Below are 25,395 nucleotides of genomic sequence, written 5' to 3' on the forward strand. Positions count from 1 at the left end.
CTCGACATTCGCAACTAAGTAAGAGGTAACCTCGCTAAACCCGAAGTTCAACAAATATGTCTTTGAATTTTCCACGAAACCATCGCCCACGACTTAGACTTAGCGTTATAAAGCTACGAAACATCGAATTAAATTTCCACTTCCGAGGCAACGAATATTTGATTTTTCAACCCCCGGTTCCAGATAATGCGGGAGGACTTAACGAAAGATAAAACATTGGCTTGGTAATCCTCTTTTAACAAGAAAAACTAGTAGCTAACGGTGAGCGAAGGTTCTTGGCCGACTCGAGAGTCTTTGAGTGTCCGGAGGAACACGGTTGACCGGAGACACTGTTCCAATATTAAAAATTGAAGTACGCTCCGTGGAAAAAAAAACGCACGTGGAACGTTTAGCGTGTTGAACAATCGATCTCGCGGCGTCGACTGTCCAGAAACTTACCTTTGTTAAAACGTTTAGCACCCGCGACGTCCCCGGAGGATCTTCTATAATAGGTGATATAAATGGGGAAGAGGAGAGGTCGCACTTCTTCGTGGCACTCGGCTCGTTCATAATTGACGAGGGTCGGTACACGGTAAAGGTGTAACGGCGGTGTTTCCATGAAAATGCTCGTGTTATTTTAAAAGTACTATATTTATTATTCGCCCGTGGTATCACTCGAGCGGACGTGTATGCGTCGTTTATATACAAATGTGTACACTCTGTACATTCTGTTCTATACGATAAACGTTGACACGAACCTGTACAGAAAGCGAGAATTTTCTTTGTCGGTAACTAAACTCTGCTAGGTTCCTGACAGCTTTACAATGTGTACTTTGCTTAGACCGGTTAGGGTTAACACGCACGGTGGTTCGCCTATCTATTTCTCCTCCGTTCTGATAAACCCCGTATCGTTCTCTCCCCCGTCGCGATTCTCGATCGATCGTTTCGCTTTTTTAATTGACTAATTGAATTATTCGTTTGTCTGCGGGCGACAGGCCTCGAGGCCCCCTAAATCTTCCTCCGTTTCGTTTCAATGGCCGATCCCGATGAAAACGTTCAATCGATCGTGAACGAGACGTCGGACTCGGGATACCGAGCTTTTTGCTCCTCTTTTTCGAAATCATACAGAATAGATTATCGCCATTATGCGAGCCCCGCTGGGATCGGGAAATGATTCGAGACCCGCATTCGTTAAATAGTTAACGAGCGCGGGATCGCGCGAGCGAACTCTCTTTTTTTTTTATCTTTCATCGAGACGATTTTGTACGTTTGACGGCACTGCGCGGTATTTGGCTCCCAAAATATGGTAAAAGGTATTGCGAACAAAGCATCTAAATAATAAATAGAATTCGTGAATATTTCATCGAATGTTCAAGGCAGGTCGCACGATGTTTGTTCGCGTTCATCAATTTTTCACGCGGCTTTTGACGCGCATACTTCGAAAATCCTGAATATTGTATTTGAAGAATTTACGCGATCCATTGCACGTATAAATTAAAATTTTAATAGACTTTTAATAGAATCTGAGAATAGATTTTTAATAGTAATTCAAATTATAATTGATTTGTAATAGAGATTTAAATTGTAACCGAGTTTACATAGTAATAAAGAGGCAGCTCCTTTTATTTTATCGAATCACATTACTATATTATTACTTTTGCATACTGTATATGTTGTAATAACAATTAAGATAGACTATTGTCTCCTATATGGAGATTATTGGTCTAGAGTTTGGCACAAACAAGTGGCAGCTCCAATATTTCTATTATGTTTATGGAAACAACGAAGAAGACGAATGATTCATATTCAATAGTTTATCAGTTGCATTTTAGTTGCTGCCCGTTGGTTTGTTCAAATTATTCTTCAAAAATGAAACTGCCTCTTCGATGCAACCTGATTTCTAATTCCATCGTTTCTTTGCTATAACTATGTATACCCACGCTTTTGCATTTCTCCTCCGATTTCGTATTTTAAATAAATTAGTACAAGTTAATACAAAAACATAGATCAATACATAAATACATTAGTAGGAATATATACAAAATATTCAAAGATTTTTAAATAGATAAAACAAATTCGATGCCTAACTAGAAATGAGTTAACTTTCAATCAAATTGATCGCAGCAAATATATTAAACTGTTTCAAAATAGCATAAATACAGATTTCCTATGTACATACAATTTTAAATCATTTCAAAAAACGTAGTCAACACATTTCTCCGTACGGACTTGTAATAATTCGTAAATAAATTTGAAGAACGCAATAAGCTGAAACGAATAAAGGACAAATACGACGCGCGATGTCAGTCGAGAAATCATTTTTTTTTACCACGTTTGGGATCAAAACACTTCTACAGCGCTACGATCGATTCTCCTTATCGATGTATCGTCCGAACCGGTTCGAAGACGTTCGGGCGAAAGCGCGATTAAGTTATAAATGCATTACTTCGACTTTCCTGTTCGGGTGTGCGTAATTGTGTTACATCCTCGACTATCAATGGAAATACCGTGGAAAAATAGTTTGCCTAATATCGCAGTATCGTATTTTAATCTCGTAACGTGTTACAACGGTCGAGCCGCGTAAACCGACACTATGTGTACAAAAGGGGTGTTAAGTTATGTTAGACCTGAATATCATTGTCCGCCGACACAGTGTCGACGTTCTTTAACGATAGGAATATCTACTTGCTCGTTGCCCGAAACAATCATTTCGCTCTCGTAGGCTCTCTCTCTCTCTCTCTCTCTCTCTCTCTCTCTCCTACGGGCATATCTTTGTCATCCGAACACTTTTCACCGCTTCTGACACGCGCGAACTCGCAGCACTGTTCGGCTTTAAGATCAACATGGCGACCGGAAGTACCGGCCACTTCGTCGTTAAACGGGCGACTCACTTCCGGTTTCCGATATGTTATTTCATTCCTTCGGGGATCGCTATCTCTCTCTCTCTCTCTCTCTCTCTCTCTGTCTCTTTATTTCACAGCAAAAGCTTCTAGAAAATACCTTGATCGACGTATTCACGTCGCGAACAGGTTCACAAATGTGTGTGCTTCGGGGCGAGTCGCATCGTCCCCGCGTTGTAACAATCAAGGAGAACTCCAGCGGAAGCGTTCAACGTTCTGGTAAGTGTCAGAGCTTATTATAACAACGACTGTTAACCATCTTTGCTTGCCACGGCGGACGTAAAGGAACAGGTTAAGCGCCTCGCTATAACAATACGCGTCTTCGTTGCGACACAGAGACGTATGCAAATGAACAGGAGCCGCTTGTTCCGCTTTCGTCACTTGCAATTTTGCTAGCTGATTATTGAGATACTTCGGGGTAACTGTAGAAAATTAGGTGGCGGATATTCGACCGACGAATATCGCAAGTTACGAACGATTAACAAGTAACGATTCAAGTATTTGAAACAGAGAAGCCAAGGTTTTCGGTGATCTCGGATTATTAGTTTAAATCGTACGGCTTTTATTGCTTTAATCTATTCATTGTGTGGATTTTGGTCCGTAACCTACGCTATCGCTTATGCTACTCCATATTCTATTTCACTTTTTTCAAGAACTAATTTAAACTAACATGTTAATATGTCTATGATTTGTAAAAAAATCTTGCTCTAAATACTGAAAGATTCGTACTAACCTGTGTGCATTTTAAAAGTAACGTTGATATACGTCCATAAATGATTCAAAATCTTCTTATTTCGAATGTTCGATAATTGTCAGACGTTTACATCGAGCTGTTAATTTTCAAAGTAACGTTACACCCCCCTGGCATGCCTTTATACTTTGCTTAATTGCAAGCAGCAAATGAATCGTCGAACGAGCGACTAAAACAAACATGCAAAATCTTGCTTCTGTGTTTCAAATATTAAAAATTCGATAATCATGGAAATTGTTGCGATTGGTCGTAAAATCAGTCTCCGACCGACGTTAACTATGATATCACTAAACTGATTTTCAATAGATCGGTCATACAACGTGAAGAGAAATCGCCAAAGTGATTTCCAATGACCGGGCCGTGCAACACGAATAGTTATCGTTGAACCGATTTTCCGCTGGCCATGTAACTCGAATGGCATTGCCCGGAGGTCACTTGAAAATCATCGCGTAATCTCAGTTGTACAACAGAGACACCGCGCAACGTGATTAAGCCAATGAAACGGCCGGCATCGACGCGGGTGCATGAAACGCATTATTTCACTGTTAACGCCTCGAACGCGGCGGCCTCGCTAAACGAACAGTCTAATTATAAAACAACGTTTCGTGCGCATCGATCTAACAATAACATTTGCGACCTCTCGACAGTCAAAAACCATAGGAAAAATGGCAACAAGAGTTTTCCCGCGACAACATATTTTACAAACGTATTTACGCGCGTACGGAACGTGCCCGATCTAAGCGACAACAACACCCATGTCAACAATAACAGAGCAAACATCCTGTACCCTGTTTCGCTTACAAAACCATTGGTCCATAATCCGATCGATCCGACGCGCCAAAGAATCGCCTCGGTGCCGAAGTAAACACTAGAATGGTATCGTGGCGCCGATCTCGAGATCCATCGACCTCTCGGTCATGTCGATCGATCTGACCACGCAGCGGATGGTGCCCAGGGACGATCTCGATCCATCGAACGAGCTCTGGGTGCCGACGGTCCTCCTCGAGGGCCGAACGAACCTCCTGGCGGTCCTGTTTGGCCAGGTGCGATAGAACGGCTCCTGGTTGTTGCGTTTCAAAACACCCCAGATCACCGAGGACCTCCTGTCCGGCAAATGGGAGTGGGACGGGCAGCTGCAGTGCTGCCAGGCCAAGGTCGGCGTTTTGCAGCGGAACACCGGCACCCGGAAGGCCTCCGGTGGCCTCAGGATCAGAAGGTCGTTGAGCGTCGAGTCCATCCGAAGCCGCGACGGCTTCAAAACTGTGACGCCGTCCATCGATTCTGTTTTATCGCGGCCGGTCGACGGCAAGACGGCGTCTCTCCCGGCAGAGCCTGGCCCGTACACGATCGGTTTCGTTCCGTCGGTTCCGTCGTCGATTTCGCCCGAACGAGACCGGGTCTCTCCGATCGGTTCCGCGGACGGCCTCTGTGCCGTGACACCGTTTCGCTTGATCGTTCCGAGACGTGTCCCGGAATCGTCGACATCCCGCGCAAACTTGTCCGGGGACGTTCGATCGTCCTGATCGGAGAGGCCGAGCTGGTCAGGCCGATCGATCGCGCCAGTATACGTGGATCAGGAGGACGAATTTGCCTCGACGGTCGAGCTGGTCGAAGCGTCGTCGTCCAACGAGCTCTGCGTGGCTACGGTCACTCTGCTTCCATCGTTTTGGCTAGACAGATGGTGATTGGCGACAGTTTGTCGGGGATGGCGTCTCTTGTAGGGCTCCCAATCCCCAGGACCCCGGCGTCAGTGCGTCGCGATCACGTCCGGCGCGCTCTTCGTGCTCTCTATACTGAACGGCCGCCTCTGGTCGACCTCTATCACCGCCTCCGCCCTGTACCTGGGATCGGGGGTCGTCTGTTGGGCGCACTTCGGCGTGCTCGAGTGCTGCGAGCTCGGCGCGTTGCTCGACCCGTGACCCGATCCGTAGAGAGAGCTTCCGTACCTCTCGCCCGAGCCGATCGTCGGCTGTCTCGCCACCTTGGGGGATTGACAGTAGGCACTGGTTTCCCTGTTCGGCTGCGGACTCTGGAACCTTTGGTAGGATGGATAGTCCGGCGGCTCCGTGTAAGGGGAGCCCTGGTGCAGGGACAGCGGGTAGCTGGTCTCGTGGGTGGACCAGCCGGGCGGCGCCGGGATGGGATTGTGCTTCGGGCAAACGCCCATGCTGCCGTCCCGACCTCTCGACGCTGGACTGCAACCCGAACACTGGGAGGTCGGCTGCTGGGAGCTGTGCTCGGAAGACTGCTGCCCGCTGTGCTGAGAGGGCTGCGAGCTCTGCCGCGACTGCGAAGGGCTCTGATGGTGGTGCATGTGGTGGTGGCGATGGTGATGAAGATGGTTGGTCCCGTTTTGCGAGCTGGGCGCGCGCACGCCGAAGGTCGTGAAGCCGAGAGGCATCTCGAACAAGCTCTCCCGCGTTTGACAGGAACTGTCCCGCATTTCTGGCTCGTCGTTCGACTCCTGCAGCCGCTCCTGCGTCGCGTTGCTGACGTTGTTGCTCTGGTGGATGTCGTTCATGTCCCGCGTGTTGTAGGTCATCTCCAGGACAAGGTCCTTCGTGTAGTCCTGGGCTATCAGAGTCGTGGGGGGCAGCAGCTCCTTGCTGGGCATCACCTCCAGGCTGGGCGACTCGCTGCCACGGTCGCCGATGTCCGTTCTAGAGGACGAGATTGGACACGGTGTTGCCTTCCGGCCGATCTCGTCTAATCGATTTTCTCGCGACTGCCTGATGTGCTCCTGGGGAAAGAGAAACGAATTCTTTCAATCGACTCGGCAAATATTGGAACACGCCTTTGGAACACTCTGGCTTTGGAAAGCTCTCGCGATCCGTCCACGGTAATTAGAATTATCGGATATCGTAACAATCTCTGGCGTGCCGGTGAAAGAATACATCACGTTTGAAGCGTATGTACAATCACCTGACCTGTTCGATCTCGCATGTAGGGGCTGATAACGTATGTTTCATTCTATTAACCCTTAGCGCTCCGAAGGCTCCGCTACGGAGACATTTGTCATTTGTTTCGTAACTCCGAAGGTTCCGCTGCGGAGCCAAATGTTTTTAGCATACGTTATCGTCGGCGTTAGCAATTGTTATCTGTAGTTAAAACGTGCCAAGTCTGTCCCATTGCGATTAAACCATTTGTTGACCTTTTCTATGGTTAGCAACATGGAGGAAAATAAATATTACGATGAGAATTTAGAGCCGAGTGATACCGAAGACGTATTTGATTTTGAAGAGTTAAAGGACATTGTGGAAGACAATGTTATTATACTACCAAAGAGACGAAGAATGAGAATTATTGAAAGCGAAAGCGAAGATTCGTTACAAGACTTAGATGAATGGCGCGATGTTACGGAAAAATTACATATTCCAGATAGAATACCTTTTAGTGTATTGCCACAGGTCATTGGACCACAAGTTCCTACAAACATTGAACAGGCGATACAATATTTTAAATTATTATTCACGAACGAATTGGTAAATGAAATTATAAAGGGAACCAACAATTACGCAGAAAACGTTGTAAACTTGAAAGAAATATCTAGTAACTCTATTTGGCAAAGCGAATACTGTGACACTTGTCCAAGTAAACCCAGAATGCACATGGGAGATTGTTATCAAAGATATCGCACCATGGTGAATTACAGAATTTAAAATTTATCTTTTATTTACAATAGGAAAATGTATATTTATGAAATAAATAAAATCAAATGCATTCGCAAGGACGTGTAATCTTTTCCGCTCAAAATAAGACTTCCTTTATCTCAGGCGCTCCGTTCCAAAAATGTGCCGGAGTTGTTGGTAGGCAGTACTCGAGAAACGCGCGAAGCGCTAAGGGTTAGACGTATTCTTTTATTCGTTTTCCAGAGAAACTGTTTGAGGTCGTTATCGTGCAGCGGTAGACGATTGTTTGATACGCGGTGCAGTGACCAATTCGATTCAGGTTGAAAACGCGAAGTTTCTAGGAGAGTCACGTTTTTATTGAGATTCGATAGAATCTTTACTGAAATGTACGCTCTAGTAAGAAAATTTAATTAATAATTTCCCGCTGAATTGTGAAACAACGTGCCAGCAGTCACTTTATCACGTTCGGCGGTTCTAGCGTTAACCGAACCTTCCATTTCACTCGCAATTAAAACAATATCATGTAACACGATTAACTTTATGCGGTCGGTAAACTAATTTTCGAACATCGGAATTTAAACGAGCACATGTGTTCGCAATCTGTAAACATTGTCTACAACGATGCGAATGAATCAGCCTACACGCTGAACTTTTATCGCATTTCGCGTATGCGCCGAACATTCGTCGCAGTATATCAAAGGTAATTGTTTCGTTGATCGAGTGGAGAAGAATGTAAATAGGTTCGAAACGGGCGAAAAATCCTTGCATCGAATTAATTGTTTATTTCGATGTTACTGTTTATTAGATCAACGCCGGTCGCCCCGCGATTCTTCTGACTACAATTTTCCACGTTTTGTCCCATGCGAATGGGTGAAACGAACCGTGAGCTCATTTCGTATTGTGTGTTTCACAATATCACATTTATCAGTTTTCTCCCGAGTTGCGTAAATGTTAGGCACGTACAACTGTACGTGACAAGCCAGGCCCGTGAATCGAATCGAAATCTCATACGTTCGCTGCGTAATTGAAATTCCAGCGACGCGTCGATAGACGAACCCGCGCGTAGCGCGAAAAAAAGCGCATCGGTCTCCGCGATTTTTTTCGATGCATCGATTTATTACTATCCAGTGATATTTTAGTTTACTTCACGCTTCATTTTCCGCGTCAAATCGCTTTCCATTGTGCAGTGGCACGAACGCGAGAATTTTCAAACGGACGTAGACGAAATCGTTTCCGAAATGATCGTTGTCGAAGCTGGCATGATCGATAGTCTCCGATTCTGCAAGCAACCATCTTCTACACACGGAAATATACAGAAATATACGGTTAGATAGGATATATTATTAACACGTTCCGTGCCGAGCTTTTTTTACTCGAATCTTCACACTTTGATATTTGACTAAAACTTGATGTATTACGTGCAATTATTAATTCTCGTACACATAACAACGTAACAAAAACTTATCAACGCCCATTCTTGCGGTGGAAATTGATTCTTCGGTTCTAAATTTCTTGTAAACAATTTGTTCAGTTCACTAAGTAAACATGCAAGCGTGTACCATCGATGGTACACGTGGCACGGAACGTGTTAAATACTCTTCACAAATAAATAGCAAATGAAAACGTGCTCTAGACCGCAATACCTTCGCAAGGGTTATTTGGAAAAGCGTCGGCCAATTGTCGGTAAGTTTTCAATTCAAAATTTCGATCGAAATATTGAAGACACCGCAGGTGGTAGAAGCTGCAGACATTATCGTCGCCGCCGGGTCCTTAGCGCAACTTTTAATCTTATATGGTGTCAATTTTCCAGCAGATTGACACGATTACGAACCACGGCGACTGTCGGGGAGAATCCACTTACCCGAATGATTCGATGATCCCGGATTAGCTTCCTCACGCAGTTGAAAACGAAGGCGAAACTCATGCCGAAGAGGATCATGGAGAAGACGATAAGGATTATGACGATGTGCTGAGAGTCGATCAGCCGTGATTTCTTCGTCTGTAACGTGAAATTACATGCGAGATTGTTTATTAGTAGGTAGGGTAGAGGAAACTGATCTCGCAATCGCTGCGATCAAGTTTCGCAAATACTGTTCGCCATGAATTAGTTATTTCTTTTCGTGGGAATATCTGAGACGGACACTGTAACTTGGAAGCATTAATACTTTTTGAGAATAAAATGATTCGGGCAAATTGAACGTTCGCGTCTAATAAGATTCTATATGGTTCAGTGATTTCAGGTATTTCAACTTTGACGAAGTAGAATTCTATAGCCTTTGTTTTAGTTATTTAAACAGCTCTGTTCTAGTTTTACCGTTTTAATTGTACGACCGGCACCTACGGTATTATTCCTGTCGTATAAATTGCTCCTCGGAGAACTTTTATCGCCTGAAGCGGTTTCGCACAATTTTTTGCCGCTTTCTGTGCGAACAATCACGGCTCTGTTCATTCTACGAGTGGCTTCTTTGTGTCACTCATCCTGGCGCTCCTTTCGCAGCTTCACAGGTGAAATAACAATCGTTACCGTAAAACTGTTATTGTGGTATTAATACCTTGAGTAGGAACATAAAGTGAATATAACTAATGTTATACCTGGACTGCGACTGCCTCTGCAGATCCCCGATTTCAGACGCTTAATTTCAGGGTGTTCATTTGAAAATTTCAAAACTAAATGCCTCGAAGAAAACATATTTTTCAGAACGATATTACATATCACATGATTTCGAGGGAGAAATATAACTATTTGATTTATTTATTTTTGTCGACCGCTTTGAAGGTTATGTCAAGGTTAATCTTAGTTCATTGAAGGGAAATCTATATTAGGACATCTCCTAACAGAAGAAGGGAGGCTCCGTGCTATAGAAATTAAAATACAAATTCAAACTGACATTCAAACTGGAATTGAAGTTCAAAATAGACTTGACATAACCTTGACATCACCCTGACATTACTCTGCCATAACCTTGACATAACCTTGACATAACCTTGACATAACCTTGACATAACCTTGTGTATGAGGTTATGTCAAGGTTATGTTAACATAACACTCTCAATCGAGCACGCTGCTAACACGACACGTTATGTCAAGATTATGTCAAGGTTATATCGTAAACAAAGCCGCAGACTGCATTTTCGCAAAGGAAAATGTTACTTAGAATGACCTCAGCTACCCCCATTTCCGTAATGCGAGACATCATTGGGACACCCTGTATATTAACTGAAACTAGGTTTCAAGGTACTCGAATATGTCACCCTTAAACTCGACAGCTGTCATCATGCCTTCGCTATGACTGATAGCCCGATAGAAAATAACACCTGTGAAATATTTTCGTAAAGATCTACTGTAGGATTTTTCCTGGAAAAGTATGTTTGTCGTGAACCAGGGTGAACGCTATAAATCAATCAGCAGATGTAGATGAATGTCAGCAAGCGAAGGTTGGAAAAGCTGAGCGTGGATGAAGATTATTTGTTGCCGTGACTATGTGCAGAGCCCTAAGTAAACGAGAAATGCAAATACAAGCTGGAGGATTGGCGAGAGTTTTTGTTAGTTAAGCTGAAAACATCAAGAATTCATGCATCGAGTAGTATTTGCGAGAATTCAACAGGGTGCGAGCACGATTGTTATCAACAAGTCGCCAGTTACCGTTTGAAATTGATTCTTCGATTATTCTGTTCCGAAATTGCATAAAATTTGTCCAAAATAACAAAAGTTGCCAAAAAATTTGAAAGTTGTGTAGAAATTGTAGACAAAATTCTAGATGTGTACGTTTTTTAGTAGACCTTTTCATTGTTGGGTCTGCATTAGGCTATGATTACTTTTAAAAAGCTCTAAAATATTCTTCTACAATCCAAAATTATTGCGATCTTCTTCTTAGAAATTTCACAGGGCCTGAAAATCTTACAAAAATTTCTGCTATTCTTGTTTTGTTTATTAAGCGATTCTACATGTAAAAATTAGTCGAAAGAAAAACAGTAACCTTCTTTTTTTTGTAACAATTGGTCACCCCACAGTAACCAGCTTCCTACTCTACATAAGAATACATTAGTATTTATTAGACATTATAATGGAGGACGTTCTAGTTGTCTAGACATAAATTGAAAATTCTAGGTGTTACTTCAGAGTTTCCCTTCTTCCATAATTGAGCACAGATTAGTACGATCGTTTCCGATAAATTACATCGAAGCGTCTACTTTTCATCACAGAAATGGAAGAATTGTAGGCGTCATTTTGGAACGTTCCTCTGTCGGTGTTCGAAAGGTTGAATTAATATTGCAATTTCCCCTGTAACAACAACGACGAAGAAACCACCCGTCGCTGTTCCCATGATCATTAGCCACTGCATGTAGAGGTTTCGCGGGGGCTAGATGCCAGCCGATGTTAACAATGCTTGCCAAAGTACACATTCATCGGGAACGGTTACGGTAACGCGATGTAGGAAGTTGCGCATAACGCAGTCGAATCTCATTTTCCTCTCATCCTGTGTGTACCTCGTTCCTCGCGTGCGCTGTCTGCGAAGCCGTACCGTTAAACACCTCGCCGAAAATTTATGGACTCCCGCCGCACACATTGTCCCCTTGCAAACACATTCATCAGAATTCGAGGCCAAGATTCCTAGGCGCGAAGGAAACGCGTCGACGACGCATAAAGGAACCGAGATGTCGTCGAATTTTCATCCTCGCCGCCTTATCGTCAACGCCATAACTTTCGACTTGGTTTTTCCCCCCGGTAAGGTTGCAACTAAAACGCTTGGAATACGGGGCCGCGCGGAGTACATATTTCGTCGTCGGCTTAATTCCGAAATCCTTCCGACCCGTATCGGAGCTCTTATGAACGAGAATAAAAATAATCGGAATAGTTGCGCGGCGAGATCGGATCCGGCTATTTCGGCCGGAATAACAGGGGCTGGAGCACGTCAGATATTTTTCAAAATCGATTACTGCCGTCTATTGCCCGGACCTCCGGCGCTATCCGGCTTATGGATTTCTCAATGTCCACATAGTTCAAACGTATGCCCAAGAGCAAACCTTCCTACCGTTGACATCTGATGTCGAGCGGAACATCTTCACTCGCCCTCTTGGCCGAGCGAATCGATCCAGATGCGATCTGCACAAAGCGGTTCGGCAACAATATAAGGGATGTCGAAACTCTAGATTAAAAGTTCTTACCATGAAGCTTCCGGTTCGAAGAAAAACGTCGCAGGAAATACAGTCGATACATCGAACGGTGAGTTTCGACGACATTACGAAACTGCTTTTACTCGTGTTCCTATTTGCAATCACCGCATCTGCATCATACTATTGCTGTTTCAAGACGTTACTCCGTTCGGTTCGAATGATTTTATGAATAACAACGAGATTATGTTTTAGTTTTTAAAAACTAACGTTATTTGTATGTAAATGTATTTATTTAATCGGTCGAGCCCTTTAGAATATATCAACGTATATATGTCCAAAAATTATGGTGTTTCCGAGAAACGAAGGGTTCCTAAGGTGATTTGAAGTAATTTTTTCCTTAGCGAAAATGCAATCCGCAGCTTCGTTTACGAGTTATTAACGAAAAACGATGACCAATGAGGGGCGCGCTCGGCTGGCGCTAGGCGGCCCAGCCAACGAGCGCACGAAGCCCCTGTTACGCTCATTGGCTGGGCCGCCTCGCGCCCGTCGAGCTCGTCTCTCATTGGTCAGTGTTTTTCATTAATAATTCGTTAACGATGCCTCGGAGGAAATTTTTGTAAAGGAAAAAGTTGCTTCGAATAGCCTCAGGAATCTCTAATTTCCCGGAAGTACCATAATTTTGGGATAAATTTAAATCAAACAACAACTGAAACAATAACACAAGATTATATAATAACGAAAATATTGATTAATACTCACTAAACTACCTTGGGTTCGTAAGCATACTCGGAAAGAAAAGACATAACATACCAAACAAATTTAATATGTCGAAATATCGATTCACATTAGTGATGATCCTATTGATGCAATTCTGTTGACCGTAAAGGGTACGATGAAATTTCTATACAAGAATACAATTTATCCTTATAAGCGAGCGAGACTGGTGTAGAAATTGTCAAAAATTTTGATAATACTGCGTATATCATTGAGCTCTTTCAACTAAATCATTATGCACTTCTACTGTGTCGTGATCATTTTTGATTTCTTCGAACGTCATAGTGATGGCTGATTTCTATTCATTAAAACACCAGTTTCTCTGAAACCGACAGGAAGCATTTATCAAAAGACGTAAACGACGATATTTCTAATTCTCTCTAATCCGTGCGGTGAAAAGGGGAACACTCCTGGCGGATGAAGAAATTCAAAGGCGATAGCGGAATTTATCTGAATCGTTTACCTTTCGTAGTGATTTTGCTTTCTCTATTTTCGCTGAACGTATAGACTGAATGAATGTCTGCGGTATTCCGTGAATGGCTACTCCAGCCCGAAAGTACGCTAAGTGCCTGTAGACGGAGTTGGCAGGTTTTGTTGAAGGGCTCGGATAATCCATTTAGCTAAGAAATGACCAAGAGAAAATTCCCAGCAGCTTCAGAAGTCAACCGAGTTTTTAAGTACCTCGGACGAATGAAGTGATTAAAAGACGTTGGCGGAGTCGAGAACCAGCTCGACCAGCACTTCGCGGTGCTTCCAACTTGCATTTTTCACCGCTAGTTGTGTAAACGTTTAACGAATCGCTTTCAATCGCGACGGCACAAGAAGCGTTTTTAAATAATATTCGAGGGAAGTCTGTTGGACGTATCGATTTCAAAAAAAAAGGATTCGGTGCGGAGTTATAACAGTTTTATAAGAGATTCTTAACCGCTCGCATTTTTCACCGCGGGATTCAGGCTAGTTGTGTAAACGTTTAACGAATCGCTTTCAATCGCGACGGCACAAGAAGCGTTTTTAAATAATATTCGGGGGAAGTCTGTTGGACGTATCGATTTCAAAAAAAAGGATTCGCGGTGCGGAGTTATAACAGTTTTATAAGAGATTCTTAACCTTTTGCACTATGATTAGCAGCTTTTCGTCCTTAATAATTTTCCTAATAGAACGAGTGGCGCCTAAAATTACTTCCATTCCTAGATTTTAATAAGAAGAGTGTCGAATCATACTTCGATTCTTACAAAAAAGTGAATAAAATTCATATCGAACAAATTTACTAAATATATCATTTACTACGAATGAAATCTTCATCAGGAATCTGGCTCGTTTATTCGAGCCTTGTACCTCGTTTCTATAATTATTGACGATCGGCAATTATAAAAATGAGCCACAAGGCTCGAACAATCGTATCTTCTCTTCCCAAATTGTCCATTTTTGTTGAAGGAAAATTAGGAAGAATTTACTATATTTCAGGAACAAAGGCCGTGCGGCGGTTATATGTACAGGATAAAGTTGTTCAGAATCTTACCATCTATAACGTATCTCAGAATCAACAAAATCGGTGTTGAGGTCCCTAAAGCAAACAATTCCCATTTTGTTCGATCATTCCGTGATCTATATAAGAACTGTTATCTATTGTTTATATCAACCTATACTTCCGCGGTTACATCACGTCGTGGCGATCGGGTTTGCAGTTCGGCGCTATAACGCATCGAAATCACTAGTTAATTATTTCGAGCTGCCTGGTGCAAATGGAGGAGAAATTGTGGCACGGTAGTAGGCGATTTCGGAGCCATTGACGACTGAATTCGCCTCCGCGTCCGTGGAACGATGAAGTTTGCAGCGCGGCCCAACGACGGGAATAACAATGGCGCGTTTCGCGGTGGGTCGGTACAATTAACAATATAGACAGGGCTTTCGCGTTACCGGCAGCTTGCCTGGAAGCGTTACCCTTCGTGAATGAGATCTCTGTGCATTAGATGCTTACATTTTCCCGAGGAAGCCCGGGAACCCACGGACCGGCTGCGTGCGCGGCCTGAATGGAAAAGGATGGCCATGTAGCGAGCGCAAAGCTCAGGTTGAGGGCTGGAAAATGCCTCTTTCTGCTCCCGTACGCCGCGGAAGGTTTATTGTTATGCTTATATGGCCGAGCACGCTCCGACAGACGTCCGCGTGTTTTCATAAGCCGCGCGCGAAAATACGTTCGCCGCGTTTCCTACGAGAGCCATTTTTGACGCGTTACCGCCGCATTGGATTTTGTTCCGATCCGAATGCCATCGCCAATATTTTTGGTTTTATGGCGATTCCGCGTTTTATACACATCTCCGACTTCCGGAATATTCTTGGCTCGCGGTAGCCCGCGAGGCGATGAAAGGCAAGAGGAACATTTGCTTGCTCCCGGATGTTTCTCTTTCGGTTATGTAAAAAATACTTTGGACAGTTCCAAGGGATTCTGAAGTTACCGTTCACCGGGAGAGATATTCTCATTCGATTTCGCTTATTCTGCGGTCGCCTCGGTTCAGCTGGATCCCTTTTCGTGTTTCAATTTCGAGAACACGCGGCGCGGATAGACCGCGGGGCCATTTTTCGAATAAGCGAAATGGACAGGGAACCTTCGCCGCGCGGGCTTGCCTATCTCAGCCGTTTGCGCAACGGCAGTTTGTAGAGCAATCTTATAGGTCGTGTGGTTTCAGAAAATATTTACTTGCTATAACGGAGGATTTATGGTAGGTTTGGCTCGGTGGAGCACCGGGTTCCATATTATGGGGTCGTTCTCTAATCCTATAATGCGCGCGCCCTGTAACACCGTGGGCTTTCTAAATTTGAAAAGGTCGATCGAACACCGGCCGACAACTTCGTGGAATATTCGATGAAGATCTTCGAGGGAGACGTGGTAATCCTGTAAGCAATTTTGTAGATGATATAGACAGTTGCTACCATCGAACTTTGTATTCACGTCGCGTGTTTATGTCGTCCTATCATCTTCGAATTTTATCAGTTTCGTATTACATTTAAACTGCAGAATTTGATGTCACTGTGGCGTGTGCATCGAATTATTTGCGAACTACAAGATTCAACGCGTAACGCCGTTTCATTTTTAGACACGTTTTTTTATTCTTTAAGACACTGCATTATCTGAACTGAATCAGAATTTGGCGTTGTCCGAATTGTTTCGAATGAAATCTTATTCGTGAATGAATTTTCATCTAGACAAAGTTTTTATTCGATAGCGACGAATAAAATTTTATTCGTTGATCTTCATCTTTCATCCGTCGACCGAATAAAATTTGCTCTGCTTCGAAGCTCCTCGATCCAGTAGCGAAGATGCTGAAATAATCGCGTTATGCGAACATATCAAATCCTCGAGAACATTTAAACGAAGATGAGCTCGTAGAGGTTTCTGCTCGAGTTATCCGATCTCATAGTCTGAACAGCTTTTAAATGTTTATCTTTCGTTACGAACGACTTTATCGTTCGGCTGCGGAGTTTACGCAAGACCAAACAGAATATCGAGAATCGCGTGAAATCAGATTATCCGCGGTTTCTCTCTATCGCGTCCGTTGTTTCTGTGACGTTCTGCATAAAGTAAATGTTTCGAACCACCGTCGGGTTTCCATTGTTGCAACGCATTTCAGCTTACAGTTTTTAGAATTTTATTCGACTCCTTTACCATTATTATAAGAAATATCATCGTAACTTCGCTTTAAATAGGATATGAATTTCGATACACAATCGTTGTTCGCTAACAAGGTAAACGCAGCAGAGCAACGAAAGATACTCGATTACCAATTAAATCGAAAGAAGACAAATTCCTCATTCACCGAGCCGAAAAACCATGGTGAGATCGGAAGATCCCGAGACGACGCAGGGCAAGAGGGGCTCGTCGTTAGGGCCCATCCCCACCTCTGACGCTCCGGTGGACGCTTCGCTGTTTATTCGCATCGCCTACCGGTACAATGTAGTGTCTACGTATGTACTTCCCGCTATCTCATTCATTCTCTCTACATCCCATCCCTCACGTCGGCTCTCTTCGTCACGCGAACCGATTACTGTGTGTGACCACAGTTCTCAGGCAAATAAGTCATACCTCATTCCGAAGGAGTGGGGGTAGGTGGCGCATGAGACGGGAGTCCCGTACAGCGCACAGTGGTCTGACGAAGCAGCAAATTTAACCTTGCTTCAAGATTTAAGGTTACAGTATAATAGATCGTTGAATTCGTCTCGCGACCAGCTAGACTATTATCTAGTCAAAAATATGTATTAACGTTCAAAAAATCGAGGTAACAAGTATTTCTTATTATTATAAGTATTTCTTATTTTTTATTTTACTTAGTAAGTTATTTTACTTACTAAAGTTACTTCATATGAGGAATCACGTCATATTATATCAGGAATCGTCCCTTTTCTAAGTGTTAACATAATTATGGGGCACCCTGTATACGATCGAAGGAAGTCCGGGATATATTCGAACGAAGTACGCCAGTCAGTTTAGAGTATGAAATACCATTTACAATACAACATTTAGTTCTAATGACAATATGTTAGGATGATGAAGAAGAAGAAGAAGAAGAAGAAGTAAAACATCAACGAAAGAGAAGACGATAAAAAAGGAGAATTCAATATTTATAATGATGAACGAAAATTTTACGAATACCTCAAAATGACACAATATTCTTTTAATGTCTTGCTGGATAAAATTAAACACAAGATAAAACCTATTTCTGGAAAAACACGGTTCATAACATTATCTTAACCCCTTGCACTACGCTGAAACTCGGAAAAAGCCGTGCCAAACCCGTGCGCCCCAATGGTCGAGAAAGGAGCCGAACGCCGAAAAGCCCGAGTGTCGGAGATTATTTATAATATTATATATGTTACATATATTATTTATATTATTTATTATATTATTATTATTATATTATTTATTTATATTATTTATATATAAAATAACCTTGGCCCAAGATTGAAATTAAACAACGAGTCTGACTCGTGACATTCAAGTTCGGCCTAAAATTTTCGTCACGAGTCAGACTCGTAGAACCAGCGAACAATCGATCAACGCGAATCGATCTTCCGAATCTCGCCGGACGAATGGAATTTGACGCGGAGTAGGATGAACGCAATTCGTATTATCCGAACAACGTGATTCGGTTGCGTCTACGGTCTGGCTCGCAGCAACAGAAACGCAACTGCGAATCTTCAGGGAAATTCAGACCGGGAATTTTAGCCCCCGCGAATGGTTCCGATCGTTCGCTGAAATGTCCAGTACGTATGAAAACAATGCGCTGAATTTTACACGATCGCGTCTCCCTTTGTTGGACAGTTTTCTGATCGCGTGCAAGGTGTATCGCCGCTGCAAGGCAGAAATAGAATTTGAACGCGAAATTTCGGCGTGGGGTAGGCTTGCGACGAAGGGGAGAGCGGCAGGTCCCGATTGCGCGCGTCGTTTTGTATAATACCGGAACACGTTCCTCGGACGTTTCGACTGTTTTTCCATCAGGATTTCCCGGCGCGTCGCCTGGTTTCCATTAGTATTTACCTGGGTGTACGGGACGAGATAAGTGGTAGGGGTGCTCTTTCCATTAGACGGGAATAAAATTGGATGGAACGGCCGGGCTGCGGATCCCCCACGATTTCGTGGCCGCGTTTTCTGCGAGCACCGTTCATTTCGCGGCCGTGTCTCTGTGCGAGCGGAACCGGTATCACGGTGCCTCCTATCGCGGTGCCCGCGGTTTATTGCAATCATGAGACTCGACCGGGTTGACGTTTGCCGGGAACGAGGCGAATCGGTACGCGTGTAGTTCGTTAAACGGAGAAAGCAATTTCTTGCCTGCGACGGGGGACGCTCGAATTTTAATTAATTCTGTAAGCTCGCCGACCCTGTGCCGGTAGTCCGGCAATTTTTCCGAACCGAGAAGAGGCTGGCCGCGTGCTCGACGATTATTTTCAGCGTTCGCGGTTCATGGGGAAAATTCAAATAGGAAGTAATGGAGTCCGATGTCGTTGGCCTCGAAGTCTCTTGGCGGTCGTTGCATCAGTTTGTCCGACTTTCAGCAGAAAATTATTGGGCAGCGGTACCGGTTACTGTGTACTGGGTATAGCCATTTACCGTGCCTTTTGCTCATTTTCAAGTATAATTAACTTCATATTTATCGAACGAGATATATGAAATTTTTTTTATTTGAATTCAATTGATTATTCGTTTGTTAAAATTGAACGTGTAAAGGAATGTTTAAAATATCACGAAAGAAAACTTCAATTCTTTTATACCGAATTCGCGAAATTGTCTGTAAAACTTATGGAAAAGCTTAAAAGAAAATGCAGGACGAATGAGGATCAATATTCGGTAACATAAATCGTTCCAGGTAATATATCGCAATGTTAATTTTATTAGTAAAACGTATTAATATCACGGAGAAACAAGACGGTGATTATTTATTTGAATTGTTGTTTTTAGGTTCAATTCCAGTAAATGAACCTATTTTTCGCTCGATGCGTTAGTTACTGTGCGAAAACTCCTGAATACTGCTGTCAGGGCACAGTAATTGACCTCTCTACTCTACTTTTCATTTTTGTGCGCGGAATTGTTTCGCAGTGTCCTGAACGATGTTCATTGAAATTTTTGTAATTTTTGAAGATGTAAAAGCATAATCCGAGCATACGAAAGTATTACTAAAATTCTGTGACCTGACATAGAAAAAGTCAGCATTCGGACGATTAAATATTAAAGGCGGCGAAAAAGTCATTGCACTTAAATATCCTCCTTGTACAGCGGCTTTAGCACTCGGCGACTTTTCCTCGCAAAGGTCAAATCTGTGCTGAGGGAAATCCATTTCGTGCGAGAACCGAAGGATAAGCCAAGAGCTCTTCGAAAGCCTTAGGCGATACAATGTGCAGGACTGTTTTAAACAGCACTGTCATCGTCTGCAGCAGCATCTTAATCTAAGGGATTGTTTTCCAAGGTGATCATATCTGCTGCGAACAGTAGCCCTAAATTACGGTAGAGTACTTTGTCAGTCGTCTCTCATTCCATAGCAATTATAATTTTGTATAACGTGCAACGTTCCGGTCGACACCAAAAATGAAGATCGTAAAATAATGTAATTGCCATGGTTGGTAAAATTAGTTTGCAACAGCCGCGATGTAAAAACTCCAACAAGAGAACATAATGAACTGACAGTTACTAATTTTCATTTGATTTGAGGAGGAAAATAGTGCTCGCAGGATTAATTTATTATTCCTACTGAGCCCTGCAGCGGGAAAGTTAATAAAGCAGCGTGGTATTATTAATTGTTAGATCATGCGGGGTTTGAGCATTTAAGCTCAACCGAGAACTTTTGACCGACGCATCTATGATGTAGGCTCCCGATCATCCGAACTCTACAATTATTATTTGAACTCGGACACAATCGATCGAGCCAACCCCAAATTCGCGATACGCTGGAACCGAAATTAACCAGATTCGCTAGAATTTATCGAGACACAATTCGACGATGTAAGGAACGCATAAAATTACAATAATCTTCAACGTGCGCAAGATAGCGCACTATGAAACAAATAATAGACGTATAACTAACTGTAAGCAACGCCACAGAAGCAAAATAAATTGCAACATCGCTCTAATCTCTTTTACAATGGAGCTCACGTACGAATGCAAATCTGCTTCGTAAAAAGTACAGCACAATCTAGAATTAATCTTAAACGCGTTCGTATATATTACTTTCTTTCCCGAGCGTCCCCGTCGCCTTAGTTGCCGCTAAAAAATGCGTTCGCCGTTCGCATAATCTGCGCATAGCTTTCGAGAGATTAAAGGAGCTTCTTGGAACGGAAACGATGCGGGAACCATCTTTTACTCGGTTTTGTCGCGATATAGCCGCGCGTCGTGCGGGCAGTGAAGTAGAAAGACGAACATAAGTGCGTCGTCGATTTTGCGCTGTGCAAGATAAATTCGTGCTCGGAGCATTCGAGTCCCGCGAGTCTGCGAAGTTATCGGTGCACACGCGCCGCATACAGTCGATATTACACAGCCAATGTTCGAAGTCCTTACAAGCGGCTCTTGATTTATAATATCGTGCCAGAGTCGTCGTAAAAATTTGAAACATGACCTACTTAATTTGAATATTGTTCACGGCTATCGAATCGAAATAAAATTCTACCCTTCTATTATGTTCATATTTAAACGCTGAAGTGAAGGATCGTGAACAATGAACGTGAATGATCCGTCTCACGTAGTAATTTGTTAATGACAAATGAGCGTCAATCAACATACCTGGAAAGAAGTAGTTCAACTGTGTCGAAGTAATCATTGTAGGACTGTCTGACGTCACACTATTCCGAATTTCGATCACCGATCTCAAGCGACCCAATTGTCTTCAAGCAACGAAGTACAGTAAATTCTCCCTAATTGACCCTCAGATTATGTGCAGAAATGGATAATTTGGGAAGAGTGGATACGATTAGTGGAGCTTGACGGCTTACTTTTATAGTTGCCGATCTTAAACAATTATAAAAACGAGGCACAAGGCTCGAATAAATGTATCTCCTCTTCCAAAATCGTCCATTTTTCTGTACAAACTGAGGATCGTTTAGGGAGAATCGACTGTACTCGCAAGTGAATACATGATTTAGAGTTCGAGAGCGCGTGCAATTCGTGCGCTTCTGTTTTACCAAATTAAGAGTTTCCCAATAGTATCGTATAATTGGGAGGTTCTTCGAGCAACAGACCGCACCTGAGTCCTTGAGAATCGTAGAACTGTTCCTCAAACGGTCCCAGCCCGGCCGTTTCCTTTCTGCCGCAGGTGTGTCAGAAGGACTGCTCGTTAATCGTTGGCAGTCGGCCCCCGGCGATGCGATTAATATTTCGATTCTGTATTTCCATGAAAGACGGCGATACAGCGGATCGTTTCGATCGCGAAGGACAACTTCGGGGTCAATTAGCCAAAGGAGCCTCGCGGAGGATCGAGTAGCTCGTTAAGGCCGAGTCGAAGGAAACAGAAGCGACAGAGACGCGCCTCTGACAGAGAGCTCGGACCCGTTCCTCCTTGCAAGTCGAATGTTAATGTTCAAAGAAGTGGCCGCAAACAATGGCCGCAAACAATGGCCGACCTATCCAAAGGTAAAGAAGCTTTCCAGTTAAACCGCAGAAACGATCTTTGTGGTAATTCCTCCCGTAATATTCATCCGCAAGATCCGCGATCTTCTTACTCCGGGGAGATCACAGGCGAACGCGATTACACTGGCGGCGCAGAATCGTCGACGACGGTCCCGTGTCCGTTCGATTTGTCAGCGGCACGGCTCCGGCGCGAAAGCTCTCCGCCCCTGATACCGCGCGCCGGTTTTATTTGCCGGAAACCCGGCGAGCGTGAAAGAGCGACCCGTTGTAAACAACTTCGCGTGCGAACAAAAAGAGGATAAATAAAACGGCACACGCGCAACCAGTTTGTCGGACGCGACGCGGGCTGCCTTCGTGGCACAACGATCGCTTTTAACGCCGCTTTTCCCGCTGCAGGCAGGCAGGACCCGTTGTTAAAAAAACATTTCCGGAGTTCCGCGATACGCAACCGCGACCGAAACACGATCCATTGCGAGCTCCGGCCAATGGTGGCCCACGATTTCTAATTCCGTTCCGCTCCATGCGCCGCGCGTATCGAATCCTTGCATCGGCGAATACCGATTCCCTATCGTTCTCTCGCGAAATGCACCGTAACCGTGCATCGATAACGATATCGAGTCCCATTGTAGCGGATCGCGTCCCACCAAACCATCTTCAAAATTGTTTTACGCGCATCCTTTTGACCGGCAAACGTTCCTGGAACTCGACAAGCAAAAGCGTAGCTCTAGTTTTTTTCACGCATCTCTACGCGTGCCTGACGAAATTAAAGTATTGGAGAAGCGAAAGAGTTTGCACATTTCGCGGATGTTAATGGTTAGATAGAATCATGCTCGCTCGGTGACATAAATAAATCGAAAGAAAGGAAATTGTAGCGGATTGTCGAGACAACAATATTCGTATTCGCGAAGTTCTTTGTTACTTTATCGTAGGTAAAAACGTCACAAGAATTTAAGGGGGACATTAGTAAGATCAAGTATTTACTGTTTACTTAAGGCTTACTTCGATTTCGATGCAATTTTCAGCACGCATATAATTACCGAGGTCTACGAGAGGCATTTTTCAAATTTTCGTCATAGGCTCACATAAAAAAGTTAAAGTTTTTTTATCTCTCTGTCATTTCAAGTAATAGCAAAATTAAAAAAGAGTATTTTAGTCATTGCCTAGTAGATTAGTCCTACCATAAAAAAAATTCAAATCATTCAGTGTAATTCTAAAATAGTTATTGCATTTCAAAAGGTGTACGAAGACTTTCGTGACTGACTGTCCGTTGCAGCGTAAATTGTTCTCCACCTTCTCGCTCGTGTGCGAATACTTTTCACAATTTCAGAAAATCCATATTTCTAAAGCCTCCGTTACTTTTACACAAATGGAACAGTTTAATTTGCTCTGTTGTTCTAATCGCGAGTGTTTCAGATTCTGGTGGAATCCGACGGAAGCTAAAACTTCTACTTCCACTCCGATCGTCTTCCATTCGAATGCAACTTTTCCAAATGCCCAAAATTTTCCGCGGAACTATACCAGGAGGTCTTTGGTAGTATAGCTTTCCCAAAGTGGGAGCAGACTAAAAAAAGCTCCGAAACTGGTGCTGCGAGCCAAGAAGGGTTGGGTGAAGCAATGGGTTACGGGAACCACTCGAACCGCATCGATTCTCGTTTGCCGGATACGGTCAAAGCAACCATCTCGCGCCGAAACAAGAGCAGGATCGAATGGTAGCATATCGCCGGCATTATTTCCCGCTAGATTAATATCCCGTCGGTGCCACGATGCCGTCGTCGTTCCGGAGGCAGTCTGTTCTGGTCGTTTGCCAGGATCCCATACTATTTTGCGCCCCCGGAACCGGATACACCCTGCCGTGCAGCGGGACGATACGCATTCGGATATCATGAAACCGCGAGTCGGAGGTCAGGGAAACGGAATGACTGGCCCGAGCCAGCAAAAGCAGCCTTGAATAAATTAATTAACCGCCGTCGGGGTGACCAAAGAGAGAAAGAGAGAGAGAGAGGGAGAGAGAGAAGGAGAGAGAAAGAAGGATTGGACCTGAAGGAGAGAGAATATTAAGTCTGTTAGGGATTGTGCGCACCGGAATACCGGGATTTCCTACAAAGAAGCTCGACTCCAAATGAACTAAATCAAGAATTCATGGAATATTAATGGCGTATCGAGCCACGATCAGATGCGATTCCAGTTGCACGGGGACTAACGTCTATAGTCGCGATAGTCATTAGGATCAGTAACATGTAACCGGTTAGACACGAAATGTAAATAGTAATTTATTATTACTATTATAATAAGTAATTTAGAATATCGTTTCGATATGGTCTATTTGAAAATGCTTGACGAAATTCTTAATGTATGAAATAAAAGTTATCTTTAAATGATCAATGTCATTATCAACGCAATGTGATGCCTTAACAAAAGATTTTTATGGATTTTTATGCAAAATCGAAACTTTGTGCTTCACTGTTTTGTATTTCGGTTACCCATTTTTGCCGTAAATACATGAAATTCAGGGAAGCATTGACGCTTCCAATTTAAGATAACAGTTGTTCGGTTGAATGTGTGTTGCCTACTAATATATCGATACGAAATAACTTATTAATATCTTAATCAGTTAGCTGTTTTCGACGAGTGTACCTTTCGTGAAGAAATAGCAATATTTTGTATTTCGACGAGTATAGTAGTAAAAAACAACTAACTGGTTAAGTAAATAAATAAATGTTAGTGATAAAATCAACAAATAAAACAGTCACAATTTTAAATAATTACATTCACAAAATTAATTTGGTATTCTTTACGTGAAATTTAAGATCATGGCCGTCACATTATTCGGTCGTCATTATTATTAATATAATTAATAACAATTATATTAATGTTAATATAAGTAAGTAAAGTAGCAAAATTTTCTATGCAATAAATACGAATACCGCAAACGGGGTATTCTTAAATAACTTCTCGACAAAAGAAGGAAAATCCTCGGTGTTCTTGAATTGAACCCAATTTATGCACACAAGACCCATACATGTCACAATGTTCAACACCGAACAGTACCTCTGAAAGGAGTAGCTCGGCTCTAGGCAGATCAGAACCGTCTTCGAAATAAATTAATTAGCTCCCTCGAGAAGGGTGGGAACTGCGTAAAATGGT

The 25,395-nt window shown here is 43.2% G+C and overlaps 1 protein-coding gene across 1 annotated transcript in view; it reads right to left on the reverse strand.

The window, feature by feature from the left end:
* Window positions 1–611: 611 nt before the first annotated feature.
* Neto (Neuropilin and tolloid-like) overlaps window positions 612–25,395 on the reverse strand; it is a 224,550-nt gene continuing 199,766 nt past the window's right edge. Inside the window, exons 9-10 of the mRNA XM_033477937.2 lie at window positions 9,121–9,258; window positions 612–6,370 (exon numbers count right to left, since the gene is read on the reverse strand). Of these exons, the coding sequence (XP_033333828.2) occupies window positions 5,378–6,370; window positions 9,121–9,258 (1,131 nt within the window). The 3' untranslated portion in view covers window positions 612–5,377. The remainder of the gene's footprint in view (window positions 6,371–9,120; window positions 9,259–25,395) is intronic.

The sequence above is a fragment of the Megalopta genalis genome, chromosome 9 (assembly GCF_051020955.1).
Source record: "Megalopta genalis isolate 19385.01 chromosome 9, iyMegGena1_principal, whole genome shotgun sequence".
In the NCBI taxonomy this organism is placed as follows: Eukaryota; Metazoa; Arthropoda; class Insecta; order Hymenoptera; family Halictidae; genus Megalopta; species Megalopta genalis.